This window comes from Urocampus carinirostris, chromosome 4 (assembly GCF_059441175.1).
Source record: "Urocampus carinirostris isolate Australia breed hairy pipefish chromosome 4, RoL_Ucar_1.0, whole genome shotgun sequence".
Classification (NCBI taxonomy): Eukaryota; Metazoa; Chordata; class Actinopteri; order Syngnathiformes; family Syngnathidae; genus Urocampus; species Urocampus carinirostris.
Genome location: NC_142352.1, coordinates 50,494,557 through 50,513,383, shown reverse-complemented (window position 1 = coordinate 50,513,383; position 18,827 = coordinate 50,494,557). Strand labels below are relative to the sequence as shown.

The following is an 18,827-nucleotide window of genomic DNA, read 5'->3' as shown; positions in this document are numbered from 1 at the left end:
TTATTGCAAAGAAGAATGGGCAAAACTGCCTAAAGATAGGTGTGCTAAACTAGTGGGATCATATTCAAAAAAACTTGAGGCTGTATTTGCTGCCAAAGGTGGATCAACAAAGTATTAAGCAAAGGCTGTGAATACTTATGTAAATGTGATTTCTTAGTTTTCTATTTTTAATAAATTCAAAAAAAGTAAAAAAAAAATGTTTTCACATTGTCATAATGGAGTGTTTTGTGTAGAATTTTGACATAAGAGATTAAATTAATACAATTTGGAATGAGGCTGTAACATAACAAAATGTGGAAAAAGTGAAGCACTGTGAATACTTTCCGGATGCACTGTATTTAAAAATATATACTTTTGTGGAGCTTTGAACGAATTAGCGCATTTACATCAAAAGGCATCTCTACTTACAACTGTTTTAGGTTACAAAGCTACTCCCAGAGCGAATTAAATTTGTAAGTGGAGGTACCACTGTATTTTCCATTGACACCAATAATCCAAATTCAATATTTGCCTCATTGTGACTCATTTTTGTATACTGTATCAGGTCTCATATGGAATCTTAAGGCAAATCGTGTGATTTGCTGTTAACTTTTTTTATTCTAAACAACTTGATTGACTCACTTTCCAGGACTAGGTATGATGCTCGGATATCAGTAAAGCAGACAATGACGTCCACTATAATAAGGAAATACGTACAATTTTTGTAAAAAAAATAAAATAAAAAAAATAGAGTGATTTTTTTTCTTTTACTTGATGTGTTCAATGACGGCCATGTCGCCTCGTTCCAGATCCAGACCGTTCATAAATAAGCCGCAGTTCCGGGTGAGGTGTGACGTCAGGCCAGGTAAACCCGCCTCATTGTCACCAATGTCCTGTTCCTCGCCCTGATTGGCTGACAGCGCTCTTTGCGGCAATCCCAATTCTGGAGTGGGGCTAAAACCGAGCTCGGACGACAGTTTGCATTTAATGGAAGCAGCCCGTTGGAATTTGTCGTAGATTTCCACGCTCACCCTTCGGCGGGTTTCCTTCAGCTCAGCTGACACGCTGGCTGTCCATTCCGCCGCGTGGGCGCGGATTTCTCCCACCTGCAGGTAACATCACCACACTTAGTGTTGAACTCATGGGCGTAACCAGTCCGTTTTTGTGGGAGCATAAGCACCCCCAAACTCAACCGTAGTACCCGCAAAAAATAGTGCATTCCTTAAAACTCATCCACCCATCCATTCATTTTCTGCATCGCTTATCCTCAGTAGGGTCGCGGAGGTGCTGGTACCCATCCCAGTTGTCTTCGGGCAGTGGGCAGGGCCAGCCATTGCAAGGCACGCCGAGGCATACAACTATTCCCACGCTCATTCATACTTAGGGACAATTTTGAGTCACCAGTCAACCTGCCATGCATGGTTTTGTAATGTAGGGGGAAACCGGAGTTCCCAAAGGAAACCCACGCAGGCACGGGGAGAACATGCAAACTCCGCACTGGGAGGCCAATAGCTAGAATTGAACCCTGGACCTCCAAAACCATGGGGCTGACACGTTAACCACTCAGCCGCTGTGACGGCAATTCTGATGAGCATGGAGTCGAGTCTTATGCGTGCATAGCTGACCATTTTTTTAAACTCTCTTTTTCTTAATGAAGGAAAGGATAAGCTTAAATATAATGAAAAACGCAAGCTAAAAAGCAAATATAAAAATATAAAATAAAAAACAGAAGCACCTGGCTGTTTTTGCAGTTTAAAGGTGGGGTGCGTCGTTTGGAAGTCTTTGAAAAGTTGAAAGTTAAATATTTTCTCAATTAAGTATGTGTTAACAATGCCCAACTGAGTTCTAAGATCTTATGCTTTATTTTCAACTGCTCCTATCTGTTTTTAACATACTTTTGTCAGGCCTGTTCGGGGCAGAACAAACCCCCAAAAAGATGAGAAAAGAAGAGTTTATTTGAGCGTGTCTAAAAAATGCACACTCATTATGTGTTACTCTGCTGCCATATTAGGATATGGATAGTTAAAGTCATGATTACACCCTTAAATTGTCAAATGTCGCACCCCTGCCTTTAAAGACGCTTTAGCTCCTTTCTGTGATAGATATGCAAAATAACAGCAAAATTCTCATAAAGAGGTAAACATTTCCAAAGCAATATATAAACAAAAAAAAAAGAAAAAAGATAAGTCAAGTCAAGTCATGTTCCTTTGTACAGCCCTTTATCACAAGGAGTCTTAAAGTGCTGCACAGACCACAGACTATTGCAAACTACATCCCCTGATCTTAAACCTATATGAGGGCAAAGAAAAACTCAAAAACCTCAATATGAGGAAAATGAAGAAACCTTGAGAAAGGAAAAGCAAGAAAGGAAAGAAAAAGGAAAAAATGAAGGAAAAAAGAAAAGGAAAAAGAGAACAAGGAAAACCAAGAGAAAAACAGATGAAAAAAGAAAAGAAAAAAAAGAAAAAAGAAAAGGAAAAGAAAAATGACAATAGGAAGAAAACAAAGAAAATAAATCAAAAGGAAAAACTAAAGAATATAAAAAAAATATACATTGACCCTTTTATATCATTAAATCAAACTTTTAAATTACTGTTTGAATACTATTTTTGTCAATTCCAGTCTTCAGGAGATTCCCTAAATTAAAATAACACCGATAATAATACGGAGGAAATGAATTCAATTGTCTTTTTTTTTTCTTTTTTACAAATGCAGTAGACAAACACAAGACGGGATTAAATCTTAGTAAAGTAAAAAATATTGAGAAAAAAAAACCCTTTTATTTATTTTCTGATTAAATTTTACATCCCTAAATCATAATTTCATTGTAAACCTCCAGGTAAGGCACACTTTTTATGCCAGTAATTTACTAGTCAGGCGCTCATGAGAATGTTTTTTTATAGCAGGTGGCCCCTGACTGAGTTTTAATGAAAAAGAAATCGCAGTTACAGACTTCTTTCTTTTTCTGTTATGATTGATTTGTCCAAGGACACTTCAGCTTTTACCTCAGAGGAGTGGGGAATCTAATCTTTGACTTCTTTAAACTCAAGATGACCGCTTTACCTCCTGAGCCAATCTTTAAACTTTCAAACCATTCCCGAAGTTTTTCGAAAGATAATTTGTATGTTTTGTTATAGTAAGAGTCTGTAATTATATTGTTTTAGTTTTCTTAGATTTATATTTGAGATTCTTTTTTATGCTAATGAAGTTTGGAAGGTGAAAATCGGTATCTGCAAAAATTGGGATATACAGATCCGGGTATTTTTAAAAAACAGGGATTTGGGATTGGACAGACAATTCAAATTGTTATGCAACCCTTAGCAAAATGTATGGAATCACCAGTGTTGGTCAAGCCCTCACTCAGACATTTTATTTTCTAGAAAGAACTCAGATCACAAACACGAAACTATTATAAGGTCATTCCAAAGTGCAACATACTAGCATTTAGAAACAATAAAGTAAATTGAGAAAAAACATTCCAATGGTCAGTAAAAGTTACTTATACAGTGGAACCTCGGTTCTCGACCATAATCCGTTCCAGAACCCTGTTCGAAAACCGATTTGGTCGATCACCAAAAATCGTTTTTCCCATTAAAAGTAATGTATAATCGTTTTAATCCGTTCCAACACCCTGAATGTTTACCATGAACGTAAACATGAAGCTAACCCAGGCTAATCGTACGTTCGTGTTAGCGTAATCTTCCGTACGAAAGATTACGCTAACATGAACGCGTAAAAATAAAAAAATCAGGTCGTTTACACGTCATTTAGCACCCGGGTCTCCACAACAAGTGGCTAGCGCTTCATTGGAAAGGGAGCTCCGTTCCAACACCCTGAATGTCTTACGTAAACAAAGCTAACCCAGGCTAATCGTACGTTCGCGTTATCGTAATCTTCCGTACGAAAGATTATGCTAACATGAACGTGTAAAAATAAAAAAAGGATTATGAATAGGATTTCTTACCTTTGTGGTGGACGGTGGGGAGAGAAAAATCATCAAAAGTTTTCCAACCTCTTCCAAAACTTGCGGCAGTTGCTTGCTTATAGCGCTAACTTCCTTAGCCGCATCACTCGATTTCACAGCCTCCATATTCTTTACTATCGTACTGATAGTAGATTTAGCCATGCTGTATTCACTAGCAAGATCGGAAATTCGTACACCTCTTTCATATTTAGCTATTATGTCTTTCTTAAAGGCAATAGTTGGACGAACAACTTGTTTTTTTTTCACCTGTCCTGCTTGCACCGACCTTCTTCGGAGGCATAATTAGGGGCTAAAACACCCGTACGCCGCTCAGCATCGCACCCTAGCGTACCGGCGTTCGAACTCCGACTTTTTGACCGAAAAGTGAAACAAGAATTTCTCAAAATTTTTGGTCGAACACCGATTTGTCCGAACTGAGAGCCGTTCGAAAACCGAGGTTCCACTGTATAGAACAAGTGCAGAGAAATAAATATGGAATCACTCCATTCTAAGGAAATAAATATGGAATCAGTGCATTTTGAGTAGAAAATAAGGACAAACCCAGTCAATTTCCTTTCCTTAATTGGGCACCTGGCTTAAGTCTGCTTGTTAGTGAGCAGTTAAAACAGTGCAGTTATCATTCCTTGGAGGCCTCCTGGACTAAGTGGGTTAGGAAGAATCATTGCTTCAGCCAGAGAGATGTCTCTTGAGACCAAAGACAGGATCGTCAAACTTCTTGAAGAAGGTAACTCTACTCGTACGGTTTCCAAAGATGTGGGCTGCTCGCAGTCAGCTGTATCGAAGATTTGAACCAATTACAAACAGCATATGGAATGTTGTTAAAGTCACGCGTAATAGTAGACCGAGGAAGAAATTAAGGCGTCAAGACAAACAACTAAAGGCCATATGTCTTGAAAACAGAAATCGCACAACAAGACAAATGAAGAGGAAATGGGAGGAAGTTGAAGTCAATGTATGTGACAGAACTGTGCAAATCTGCCTAAAGGAAATGGGTTTTTCATATAGGAAAGCTAAAGAGAAACCATTGTTGACGCTTAAACACAAAAAAACAAGACTGCGATGGGCTGAGGAGAGACAATCGTGGACTGTGGATGACTGGATGAAGGTTATCTTCAGTGATGAGTCACAAATCTGCATTGGACAAGGTGATGATACTGGAACTTTCGTTTTGTGCAGTTCCGGTGAGATTTACAAAGAGGACTGCTTAATGAAAACATTGTAATTCCCACAGTTGTGAATGATATGGGGCTGCATGTCAGGCAAAGGCACTGGGGAGATGGGTGTGGTCAAATCTGCAATAAATGCACAAGTTTACATTGACTTTTTGGACAGCTTTCTTATTCCTTCAATTGAAATTTTTTGGGGGGATGATGACCTCATTTTCCAAGATGACTATGCATCAAGCCCCAGAGCAAAAACTGAGCACACTCCTAGGAGAAAGACTCATCCAGTCAATGTGATGGCCTGAAAATAGCCCAGATCTCAACCCTATTGAAAACCTGTGGTGGAAATAAAAAAATTGTCCACAGCAAGACCCCTGCAAAGATGATCTGGCAACTACAATGAAAGAGAGTTGGCACCAGTCAATGCCTATGAGACTGCTAGCTGTCATAAAAGCCAAAAGTGGTGCCACTAAATATTAGTGATAGTGTTATTTCTTTGTCTGTTTTTCAGGATTCCTTATTTTTTTCTGGAGTGACTTACTGACTGAATATTGCAATATTTTTTCTTAATTTCCTTTAGTGTTTCTGAATGCCAATATCTTGCACTTTCCGTAAACTGTAATAGTTGAGAAAGAGAGAGAGATTTCCAGATTTTTTTATATTGAATCCAAATCAGCTAACCATATTTTCACGACCATAAGGCGCAAAAAAAATTATATCGTGCACCGCACACTTCCAACTAAATGCAACTTCTATGCGTCTCCTGTGACTTCTAAGCATCTCTTGTTTGATTGACACCATATCCCGCTTGTGTGGAATAGGCAAGTGACGTCATACGCAATGCATTGTTTGCAGAAGTACTCATGGATGGTAATGTCATAGTGTATCTCGCAATTAGCAAGATACTGTGCCAACGGAGGCGGAACAGAGTGGTCCACCCAATTATGAATAAAATGCGTCCTGTATTTTCATCAGCCATAATTTGTGGATTTCTACGCTACATGGACCATGGGAACTGATCAGTCGTGAGAGATTTGAAGTTAAATGAATCGATGGTTCGCAAGCAGAGAAAGCTGAAAAACAATTTTAAAGTTTTTTTTCCATGTGTTTCAGATTCAGATTCAGATATACTTTATTGTCATTCGTGTACACGTGTATACAGAACGAAATGTCGATACATCTGACCCGCACAGTTTCCTTGAGCTTTAGCCGGGATAGATAAGTTTAACCATGTCTTCGTCAGAATTATAGCGCAGCAGTTCGTCATCTCGCGGTTCGATGTTAGTTCCAGTTGTATAGCCTAGTTTATTGTCCAGAGAGCAAACATTGGAGAGGAAAATGGATGGGAGAGGCGTTTTGAAGGGTTTAGCCTTTAGCCTAGCGGTTAGCCCGGCCCGACAACCTCGCTTCCTCCTGCGGTCACACCGCTCTCTTGCCACTCTGCTTCGCTGCTTTGTAGGCCGATGGGTCTTGTTGACGTAGCAGTCCGAGGCTAAGTAAACACTCCCGAGTGGTTGTAGCACCGAGCGCTTGATTTCTGGATGATCGCATATCTAGCAAAAAAACTGCGATCGTATATTAATCTGCGGTTTGACTTGACTTTGTTCGGAGACTGGGTTTTATGACCGAAGTGTAAAAAACTGTAGCGAGCCGATGTAGCCGCAGCCGAACAGGGGCGCCGCCATCTCGTGTATATATATATATATATATATATATATATATATATATATATATATGTATATACATATATATGTATATATATATATATATATATATATATATATATATATATATATATATATATATATATATATATATATATATATATATATATATATATATATATATATGAATGAGGCGGCACAGTGGTTAGCGCGTGTGCGGCTCAGTTCTGAGGTCATGAGATTGAACCTTCCTGTGAGGAGTTTGCATGTTCTCCCTGTGCTTGCGTGGGTTTCCTCCCACATTCCAAAAACATGAGTGAGTTCTCTGTCTCTGTGTGCCCTGCGACTGGCTGGCAACCAGTTCAGGGTGTCCCCTGCCCACTGCCCGAAGACAGCTGGGATGGGCTCAAGCACCCCCGCCACCCTACAGAGGATAAGTGGTGCAGATAATGAATGAATGAATATATAGGTATATTAAATGAGTTAAGACAGTTGCCATTAATGCAGGTAAAGAGTGAAGCCTCATTATACCTCATTAGAAGAAGTTAGACGTCCTTGACAGCCAGAAATCTTGCTTGTTTGTAGGTGACCAAATACTTATTTTATACTCTAATTTGGAAATACATTCTTTCTAATATTTTCAAGTAGCACAATTGGTGGTTGACTAAATACTTATCTGCCACACTGTAGGCTCAATTTAGAATTAAAAATTAAATAGGATAGTGGGATGTTGAGGCGTGTTCTAAGGGATGGGCAAGGCACCTGTATGATGCGGCAGGGGTAAACCAATGAAAGCTTTCGGGCCCTGCTGTTGAACAAAAAAGTGTGTTGTGTCACCCTGACCTGAGTGACATGGCCACTTTCTGGTGTCCCATTTCATCTGGAGGGATGAAAGCATGACCAACTTAGGTGCCGAAGTGCCTAACTTGTTTGGGTGTTTGGGCAATTGGGTTGGCCATGGTTGAAAAAATTTTGTGTGTGTTTTTTGCTATTTTTTTCTCCTTTTATTTTCTTTGTTATTGTATGTGTTTGTCTTTGCTGTCGGTCACCCCTCTTAAGGGACATGACCAAGGTAGATAGATAGAATAGATTGGATTATATGCGCATATTTGTAGTTGTGTATCGTGAGTAGCAAACTAGAGTCAGTGAGTGGGAAGGAGGCATGCCTTATAGAGGAACAACAAACCAAAGGGAAAACAATTTGGGAAACGTGAGCAGGTGGCCACAGAAATGATGGTAAAATTGTGTTGAATTTCAATTATTTTGTTTGTAAAATGACTTTTGCAATACATCATGCCTGGAAAAAAAAGAAAATGTATATCTGTGTACTGCTGAGTTCTAGCGAAAAGTGATAAAGGCTGCTGAAGAAACAAGCAACCTGAAAGCAGCAAAAAAGTTTGGTGTCGGTGAAAACAAAGTCAGACGATCAAAAAATTAGAAATCACTGGAAACTGCACCTATGGCCAAACGTGCAGACAGGGGAGCATGTACAGAAACGGAGAAGGAGGTCTCCGAGTACTTCGAAGCCCAAAGATAAAATGGATATGTAGTGTCTCGGCTAAGTGTTAGTTTGATTTAAAAACACTTTTGATTGCACAAGCTGAGAAACATGAAAGTTTTGCTGCTTCTGCAGGTTGGTGTTCACGTTTGCTTAATTACGTGGTCATTTTAGAGCTATTTTAGGGGGTCACATTCTCATCAACATTACTTTGTATGCGTTAGACTACAGATTTTCCTTTCTGAAAAACGATTTTAAAAAACCAATATACTGCTTTTTCAAATTTAAACAAAAACAAAATATTTGTGGATAGAGCCTAGTATCTTAGTCTTTGGTTACTTTAGACGTACAAAGTATAATGTTTAATGATGGAGCAGCTTTTTAAATTGAAACAATATCTATATCGGTTAAATTATTTATTTTATGTCAATATTTGTATTCCTTTTTTTAAATTTAAATACATAAATAATTTGAATATCGGTACAAAACTACAGGAGATCCTTTTATATGTAACAAATAAAAAGAACGACACGTCATCGCCACAAAGTTGGTTTTAAACAAACATTTAAAAGCCACAAGGGTTGCTATGCGTATTGTACAATGTGATACTCAAAATTATAGAACGAAAGAGTTTTTTTCCCAATAATTTAGGATTTATTATCTTCTATGAAGAGCGGGAGGACGCTTTACACTGAAAACAAAAGCAACCCTTCTGAGTCATGTATCTGAGTCAGAGCAGGTGGCTTCTCCTGCTACTGGTATCCATGGAAACCGGTAGTATCTGGTTCATGTGGGGGACAAAACCAGACCTATACAACATAGGCTATACTTGCCCTAGACACACCACAGGAAGTGATGCCCTATGTCCCTGGCGGTTAAGGGATCGATAAATCGCTAACTTTGTTTTAAAGTAAGACTAAATCTTTTTGTGTCAACAAACCGCACCAACAATCGCATTAGATGTCCGTATTGTAGAAAGTTTGCTACCCTAGTCCTAACCCTCTGACCCTACTAATTCTAACTCTAACCCCTAACCCTGAGCCTAAGCGTAACCTAACGCCAACCCCGTAACACCTAACCCTAATCCTGTCTCTAACCCAATCAACTCTAAATTAAGTCTACTACTCATTCTACTAACCCCTAATCCAAACCCCTACCCTAAACCCTAACTCGTAACCCTATTCCTAACTCTACTGACTCTAAACCTATCCCTACTAACTCTAACTCTGACCCCTAAGACTAAACCTAACCTTAATCTAACCATAATCCTGACTCTAATCCTACAAACTCTAATCCTACTTACCCTACTAACCCTATACACCCTTAAAACCCCTAAACCTAACCGTAACCTCCTAATCCAAACACCTACCCTTACCCTAACTCTAACCCTTACCCCCAAACTCTAACCCCTAAATTTAAACCCAAATACCTTAACCTAAATCTAATCCTACTTACTCTAACCATAACCCATAACCTGCACTGTAACCCTACCTAGGAAAAACAGGCTGCGCATGCCCAAGACAAGTGCCCCAGCCTATGTCCCTGGTGAATCAATGAATCGTGAACTTTATTTTAAAGCGAGACTAAATCTTGTGTGAACAAACTGCACTAACAATAGCATTACTTTTCCGTAGTGTAAAGGTTTGCAACCTTAAATCTAACCCTAACCCTACTAACCCTACTAACCGTAACCCCTAACCTTAACCCTTACCTTCTAATTCTGACCCCCAACCCTACGAACTCGAACCCTGACAGATAACACATAACTCTAACCCTTACCCTAACCCCCTTATCCCGTAATCCTAACCCTAAACTCCAACTCAAACCCTAACCCCCTATCCCTACTAATCCCTAATAACCTGATTAGCTCTAACCCTAAACCCCAGCCCCCTAACCCTACTAACACTAGCCCTTACACATACCCCTAATCCTAGCTCTTACCCTATTAACTCTAACCCTATTAACCCTAATCCATACCCCTAAACCTAACCCCAATTCAACCCTAACTTTACTTACAATACTATCCCTATCCCTTACCCCAACCCCCTAATCCTAACCCTAAACTCCAACACAAACCCTAACCCACTAACCCCCTAAACACAACCCAAACCCCTAACCCTACTTACCCTACTAACTTTATTAACCCTAAAAACCCTACTAACCCTTACCCCTAACCTGTAACCCCTAACCCCTAACCTGGAGAAGGATTGTGTTTCACTCGCAAAAACAGATTATACACTCTCATTCACACCTTGGGACAATTTTGACTGGCCAGTCAACCTCACATGCATGTTTTTGGAAACCGGAGTGCCCGGAAGACACCAACACAAGCACTGGGAGAACTTGCAAACCCCGCACAGGATGGCTGGTAGCTGGATTCAATCCCATGACCTTCAGAATTGTGTCGTGGACGCGCAAACCACTCAGCCGCTGTGCAGTCTGTAGATTATCATATACAGAGTTATATTCGTGGCATTAAAGTGTCCAAAGATGCAAAAAAACTTTTAAGGGTGGATGCAAAATGTTGGCGATATATGAGGAAGTGTTCAGCCCTCTACTAACTTTACATAGAAATTGATTCAGATTTGTCCGCTCTGACAGAATCTTACTGCAAATGTAAAGCATTGTATCTAAACTTTATTGTTTTCCCTTTTATCAGACCTTAATGAGTTTTAGATCTGTCACTTCACTCTTATTTTTTGGTGCGTCTAGGGCTATAAAAGTAACAAAGTTTCCTTTAGGCCGTCTTTGCAGATAACTTTATAAATTCATAACACATGACAGAACGAACCCCTTACGGATTTTTTTAAGGGGTGTCCAGGTTTCTTTTTCATGGTAACATACTAAATTAACGTGGCAGAGAGGAGCTACATGTCATGCTGTGAGCATAAACTTTAATTTAATAAAAAACTAAAACTTTTACTGTAGAATAAATTACCTTGTTCCGGTTCCCATCAATCATTGTAACGTTGAGTTGAACGTGAGGGCGACAGCATGCCTTAATCTACTTCAAACACTACTCCAAATTCGTTTTTGGCTGAGGAAAAGAGATGAACTTCACCCCTACCAATCGTTCCGGATAGCTCTGATCAACGTTACAAGTGCCCCAGCCACATCGTTGGACCATTTGTGATACAAAGGACAAATGTTTCAGGTTAAAAATCTACTCCCAGAACGAAATAAATCCGTAAGTAGAGGTACCATTGTACACGCGTGTGGATCAGATGTAATACAAAGACGGACGACCTAAATTGGCAGCCACCGGCTGTCGTCATCTTCACGTTCAGATTGACTGAGGACAAGCGCTGTTGGATCTACCGTATTAATTACACCCTACATAAAGGCAATAAAAAACTCAAAATTACTTTATGTGAAGTAGGCCTCGATGGGTATATATACCGTAGCTATTCAACACTGTATTGAACATGATAATCAAGTAAGATAATGAGAACGGAACCTCTTCTTTGGTCCTCCTGGAAATGACTCTCAACCAGTCTCCAATCATGCTGAGGATGGCTGCAAAGTAGGCCAGTCCAATTAAAATCCAGAACCACACTACTGGCTTGTAGTAGTCCAAGTACTCGATTTCCGACCCGCCTGTAAGCAGAGGAGGGAGCGTTGGCATCATTGCGCATCAATAGGGTACTTATTAGAACTTTTTTGGGTTGTTGTGTACCTGCCACAAAGTCCCCAAACCCGATGGTGGTCAGAGTGATGACCACAAAGTAAAGCGACTCCAGCGTCGACCAGCCCTCTATGTGTTGAAAGATGGCTGCCGGGAGTGCCACAAACAGCAAGCAGCCGAAGAGCACGAACAGCAAAGTGGAGATAACCCGGATTTTCGTCTGACTCACATTCCAATGCTGGGTGGAAAACGCACTTTACTCAATCTCTCTTAGCAAATTCTTCATCTTTCGTTATTTAGGCTTTACAATAGGGCTACCACGAAAACAACAATTTAATTGAAACTTTGTTGTATTTGGAAATGTGGTTGCTATATCAAAAATTGGTGAAATCGAAAGTCACAAGTTAAAGTTGTTAAAAAAAAAACTTGGGTCAAAAAAGCTTCAGACCACAACTAGAAGTTTGACCTTTCAGTTTTTTGTTTTTGTTTTTAACAAGAGAGTTTACAGACAAATAATGTTATTTTGGGGAAGTATAAAATTGACAATGCAAATACATTTTGGTGGTTGTTTAAACCTTAAACCTAACTCGTAACCCTGCATCTAACCCTAACTCTGACTCTAACCCTACTAACTATAACCCGAACCATAACCCTAAAAACTCCAATCTGTAACCCTAACCATAACCATAAACCCTGACACCTAACCCGACTTGCCCATACCCTTACCCTTACCTTAACCCTAGCCCCTAACTCTAACCCTAACCTTTAACGCTAACATTGGGGAGGTGACACTGCAAATCAATTTTGGTGGTTGTTTAAACCTTAACCCGAACACCTAACCCTAACTCTAACCCTAAATCTAACCCTTACTCTAACCCTAACCCTATCTCTAACCCTAACCCAATTCCCTAGCCCTACTGACTATGACTCTAATCCTAAACCCAAACCCTGAACTTAAAAACTCTAACCTGTAACCCTAACCCTAACTAAAACAATAACTTACGGCCATACTACCCTGAACACGCCCGATCTCGTCCGATCTCGGAAGCTAAGCAGGGTCGGGCCTGGTTAGTACTTGGATGGGAGACCGCCTGGGAATACCAGGTGCTTTAAGCTTGGGGGCGGCAGTAGCTCAGGAGGTAGAGCGATCGTTTTAGGATTAAGGGATCCCAGTTCGAATCCCGGCTTGTCCGTGTTACATGCCGAAGTGTCCTTGGGTAAGACACTGAACCCCCAATACCCCCAATAAGCAGGTTAGCGCCTTACATGGCTGCACAGATCACGGCCGCTATTGGGAAATGTGAAGCACAATGTAAAGCGCTTTGGGAAGTCATTGACTTGAAAAGCGCTATATAAATGCAGATCATTTCATTCATCATCATAACTCTAGCCGTAACCCCGAGCCAAACCCTAACCTTAACCCTGTCTCTAACCCTAATCCCTACTGACTATAAGGGTCTCTCGTCTCGTCGCTATCTACGTGAACAGGAGGTGGTGTAACCTGGGGCATGTAAACACAAAGATTTCTATCTGCTGCCGTGATGTCGAACTTTTGGCTGTAAGTCTGCGTCCCTATTACTTGCCCAGAGAGTTTGGACACGCCATTGCTGTTATTGTTTACATTCCACCGCGCGCTGATGCTGAAGTAACATGTGACGTCATCCACTTCGCTGTGGCCAAGCTACAAACACAACACCCTGAGGCCGCCATGTTAATCTCTGGGGACTTCAATCACGTGACTCTTGATACAACCTGCCCTCTTTGGTCCAGTATGTGGACTGCAAAACCAGGGGAAATAGGACTAGAATAGAATAGAATAGAATATACCTTTATTGTCATTGTTACAAAATGGGTTAACATATTGTGACAACGAAATTGGGCATGACACTCAAGTTCTCACAATCACAGTGAGGTAAAAAACCCAAGAATATAAAGGAACAGAGAAGATAAGGTTATAAAACAAGGAGGATAAGGTTATAGTTATAATTTACACAAAATTTACACAAGAAATGTCGGCATGTAGGATGTTACATACAGTTTGGTATCGTAAGGGTTTGTGCAATATGCATTTGGTGCAAAAATGGTCATCATAGTACAAAAAAAGATAGTCAACATTGTGCAAGGTGAGCAGAAAACATTGTGCAAGAAACATAGACATGAGTACCATTTACGTCCGTATGAGGTAGTGTTTTGCAAGAGTTTTTCAGTTTTTTGTGCGCTCTGTGTTTAGGGTGGTAATGGCTCTGGGGTAGAAACTGTCTCTGAGTCTGTTTGTTTTTGTTTTGTGTGACCTGTAGCGCTTGCCAGAAGGCAGCAGGTTGAAGAGGTGGTGGCCAGGGTGAGAAAAGTCCTTGATGATGTTTTCTGCTTTGCTGAGGTAGCGAGAGCAGGCAATGTCCTCCAGACTGGGCAGAGAGCAACCGTCGATTTTCTGGGCTGTTTTGATGACCCTCTGGAGCGTTTTTCTGTCTGCTGCTCTGCACCCAGCATACCACACCGTAATGCAGTACGTCAGAATGCTCTCCACTGTGGTTTTGTAAAAGGACACCTGCAGCTGCTGTTTTAGATGGTTTTTCCTGAGCACTCTCAGGAAATGCAGTCGCTGGTGGGCCTTCCCTACCACCGCTTTGGTGTTTGCAGACCAGGAGAAGTCGTTGGAGATGTGCACACCCAGAAATTTGAAGGAGTGGACTCTCTCTACACAGTCTCCTTTTATGATGAGTGGTGCTGGATTCCTGCCATTCCTTCTGAAGTCCAGTATCAGTTCTTTTGTTTTTGTGGTGTTCAGTATGAGGTGGTTTACAGAACACCACGTTGACAGTGACTCCACCTCATCCCTGTACGCCGCCTCGTCCCCTTCAGAGATGAGGCCGATCAAGGTGGTATCGTCGGCGAACTTAATGATTGTGTTTGTGGGATGGGTCGGTGAGCAGTCAGAGGTGTAGAGGGTAAAAGGCAGGGGGCTTAATGCACAACCTTGGGGGGAGCCAGTGTTCAGTGTTAGGGTGGGAGAGATGTGGTTACCGAGTTTCACGGACTGTAGGCTGTTTGTGAGGAAGTACATTATCCAGTGGCAGATGGAGGGAGAGAGTCCTAGGTGTGTGAGTTTCTCCACCACGATCTCTGGGATAATGGTTTTGAAAGCTGAGCTGAAGTCCAGAAAGAGCATTCTAACGTAGCTTCCCCGGTGGTCCAGGTGTTTCAGCACGGTGTGAAGTGCTGTGTTTATGGCGTCGTCAGTGGAGCGGTTTGCCATGTAGGCAAACTGGTGGGGGTCCAGTGTGAGTGGCAGCGAGTTTTTGATGTACTGGGACACTAACCTCTCGAAGCACTTCATGACCACAGGCGTAAGAGCGATCGGCCTGTAGTTGTTGAGGCTTTCTACTGCTGACTTTTTGGGGATGGGAATGATAGGTGGGACAATTGCCACTGACAGGGACCGGTTGAAGATCGTGGTGAAGACCCCAGCCAACGGATCGGAAAAGTCCCTGAGTACCCTCCCTGGTACTCCATCCAGGCCAGCTGCCTACCTGGGGTTTATAGTTTTCAGCGCACGCCTAACTTCATGCTCCTGAAATCTGAGTGTGTTGCTGCTGGTTGTTGGTGGGTGTGATGTGGCTGTTTGTGGCCTTTCAGCTTCAAAGCGAGCAAAAAACTGATTAAGGTCCGCAGCTAGTTGCCAGGTTGTGGCCTCTGAAGTTAGTGATGTTTTGAAGACCCTGCCACATCCTCCTCGGGTCATTTCCAGCGAAGAGGTGCTCGATCCTCCTCGTGTAGGCTGCCTTTGCTTTCTTAATGCCTCTCTTCAGGTCAGCCCTGGCCACACTGTAAAGAGCCTTGTCTCCATACCTGAAGGCGTTTGACGAGGGTGCGCACCTTGCTGGACATCCAGGGTTTTTGGTTTGGGTAGACCTAGATTTTTTTATTTACTGTGACTTCATCCGTGCAGTATCGAATGTAAGATAAAACAGTGTCAGTGAATTTCTGGAGGTCATGGTGTTCAATTACTTCCCAGCAAGTTTGATCAAAACAGTCCTGCAGCTGAGAGAAGGCTCCCTCAGGCCACGTTTGTGTTGTCATCGTTACAGGCTTTGTTTTTCTTCGGATGGGGGTGTATGAGGGGGTGAGGGACAGACATAGGTGATCGGAATAGACTAGGTGGGGGAGGGGGGAAACTTTATATGCGTTTTTGATGTTGCTGTATACGCGGTCCAAAGTTTTTTTCCCCCTTGTTGCACAGTTCACATGTTGAAAGAATTTTGGAAGTACAGTCCTTAAACATGCCTTATTAAAGTCGACTATTGACCTACTGTATGCAAACATTAAGGACGCATACAGCGCTATGCCACTGCCTACCCTTGGGAAAGGAGACCACAACCTCATTCTGCTTAAACCTCATCACAAGCCAAAAGTGAGGAGGCTACCAACAACCACACGCTCATTCAGGAAATGGTCTTCTGAGGCAGAGCAGGCTCTGAGAGACTGCTTTGGACGTACCGACTGGGATGTCCTGCTAAGGTCCAGCAGTGGGGACATTGAGGAGGTGGCAAACTGCACTACTGACTACATTAACTTCTGTATGGACAATGTTGTTCCTGTAAAAACTGTACGCCGCTATGCCAACAACAAACCCTGGATCACGAGCGACATCAAGTGCCTTCTGAACCAAAAGAAGAGGGCCTTTAAAGATGGTGATCAGCAGGAGCTAAAACAAGTACAGAGGGAGCTCAGAGTCCAGTTCCGGGAAGCAAAGGAGCAGTACAGGAGGAAGTTGGAGAAAAAGCTGCAGAACAACAGCATGAAGGAGGTTTGGAAGGGGATGAAAACCATTACTGGCTGCAGCACCAAGCAGGGTGTGGCAGTAGATGTGGGGAGAGTCAACCAGTTAAACAACTTTTTCAACAGGTTTGACCACCCCAACTCGTCCTCACCCCTGAGTACTGCAGCTGTCCCTCACCCTCTGGACACCAGCATGGAGGAGGACATCCCCCACTCAAGCTAACTGCAGCCCAGGTGTGTGGAAAGCTGAGGAGGCTGCAAAAGAAAGGCAGCTGGTCCAGATGGAGTATCCTCCCGACTGCTGAAGGCCTGTGCGTTGTAGCTGGGAGACCCTCTACAGCTCATCTTCAACCTGAGCTTGGAACAGGGGAGGGTCCCACAGCTGTGGAAAACATCCTGCATCATCCCAGTCCCAAAGAAATCAAGACTTGAAGAACTCAACGACTTCACATGTGATGAAAACCATTGAGCGGTTGCTGCTGCACCACCTGAGGCCACAGGTCCGCCATGCGGACCCTCTGCAAATTGCCTACCAGGAGAAGGTGGGAGTGGAGGATGCTATAGTCTACATGCTACACCGATCCCTCTCTCACCTGGACAGGGGCAAGGGTGCTGTGAGGATTACATTTTTTGACTTCTCCAGTGCCTTCAACACCATACAGTCTCTGCTACTTAGTGGTAAACTGACAGAGATGGGAGTAAGCTCACACCCTGTAGCATGGATTATGGACTACCTGACAGGCAGACCCCAGTATGTGAAACAGGGGGGCTGTACATCGGACACTGGTTAGCAGCACAGGATTGCCGCAGGGGACCGTGCTCTCTCCATTCCTATTCACCCTGTATACGTCGGACTTTCAGTACAACTCTGAGTCCTGCCACTTGCAGAAGTTTGCCAATGACACTGCTATCGTGGGATTAATCAGAAGTGCATGTGTGTGTGTGTGTGTGTGTGTGTGTGTGTGTGTGTGTGTGTGTGTGTGTGTGTGTGTGTGTGTGTGTGTGTGTGTGTGTGTGTGTGTGTGAGAGAGGCTAAATTTTTAATACGTATTTAATGTAAAAATAATTTTTAAAACAGAAAGCTCGACTCAAAAACGCTGGATGGTTGAGGATAATAATACATTTGACTTCAAAGCAGCTTTAAGGACACCCAAGTTTGCTGTTCCGAATATCAGACAATAATAAAACAAGAATAACACAAGAAAGTAATAAATACCAAATAAAACCAAAGTAAAGTTGAGATTAGAATTTAGGAATCTGACCGCTACCTGTTTCCTCAAATTCGATGTTGAATTCTTGAATGCAGAAATCTCCGTTTGTTTAGGCAAACAAAGGAGACATTGCATATGTAGCGAGTGTTTCGCACCCTTCTTCAGGGGAACATGCTTTTGATGTGAGGCTAGGGGTGCTCCTGCTCCTCTGTGTTTTCGTAGTTGGAATTGCTAAGCGACATCTTCCATCTGATTCATCCATAAACAAATTTTCGCCCGTGACGAGGCTGCTACGTTTGATTGGTAAAACATGGTAGTGCCTGTCGGAGGATAAAGACAGACGCGTACAGTACTTACGTGGAGGGGATTTATTAATGATTATTGTAAGTAACGACTTCAATGTTGTCTAATGTAGCAGAGTAAAAGTACCGTTTTTTTGTCACAAATTTATTCAAGTAAAAGTATAAGGATTTAAAATTACTCCTAGAAGTTTAAAATTTCCCAAAACTGTCATGTCCAGCATGGTCGCCGTGGCGACCGGCTGGCCCCACCCCCTGGGCACCGGCTGAAGCATATCGTCTAATTTGGGTGTGTGCTTCTTAAGGGCGGGTCTTGGGTATTGCCGGTTGCTGGTTCATTGCGTTTTCTGTTCTGCATTAATCTGTTCTGTTTGACTTGAGGAATCCTGTGTTTGCCCGTTCTGAGTAAAAGCCTGTTTTGTGAGTATTCCTAGTCCGAGTTTCTGTTTGCCTGTAAGCCTGTTTTTGTTTTGTTTTGTCCTTGAGTGTTGGACGACTTTTATTTCCTTAATAAAAGTATCTGATCGTTACGCGATTGAGTTCATCCTTCCTCCCTCCTGCCTCTGATCTGGTCCGGTCTCGTGACAAAAACTGACTCAAGTAAATATAACGAAGTAATTGTAC

General features: G+C 42.1%; 1 protein-coding gene and 1 non-coding gene across 2 annotated transcripts in view; one reads left to right on the top strand and one right to left on the bottom strand.

The window, feature by feature from the left end:
- Positions 1-208: 208 nt before the first annotated feature.
- kcnk2a (potassium channel, subfamily K, member 2a) overlaps positions 209-18,827 on the bottom strand; it is a 38,568-nt gene continuing 19,949 nt past the window's right edge. The window contains exons 7-9 of the mRNA XM_088334824.1: positions 11,966-12,152; positions 11,747-11,886; positions 209-1,085 (exon numbers count right to left, since the gene is read on the bottom strand). Of these exons, the coding sequence (XP_088190950.1) occupies positions 747-1,085; positions 11,747-11,886; positions 11,966-12,152 (666 nt within the window). The 3' untranslated portion in view covers positions 209-746. The remainder of the gene's footprint in view (positions 1,086-11,746; positions 11,887-11,965; positions 12,153-18,827) is intronic.
- Positions 12,912-13,030, top strand: LOC148368101 (5S ribosomal RNA). The gene has a single exon (XR_015850396.1). It is a non-coding gene; the product is annotated as a 5S ribosomal RNA (ribosomal RNA).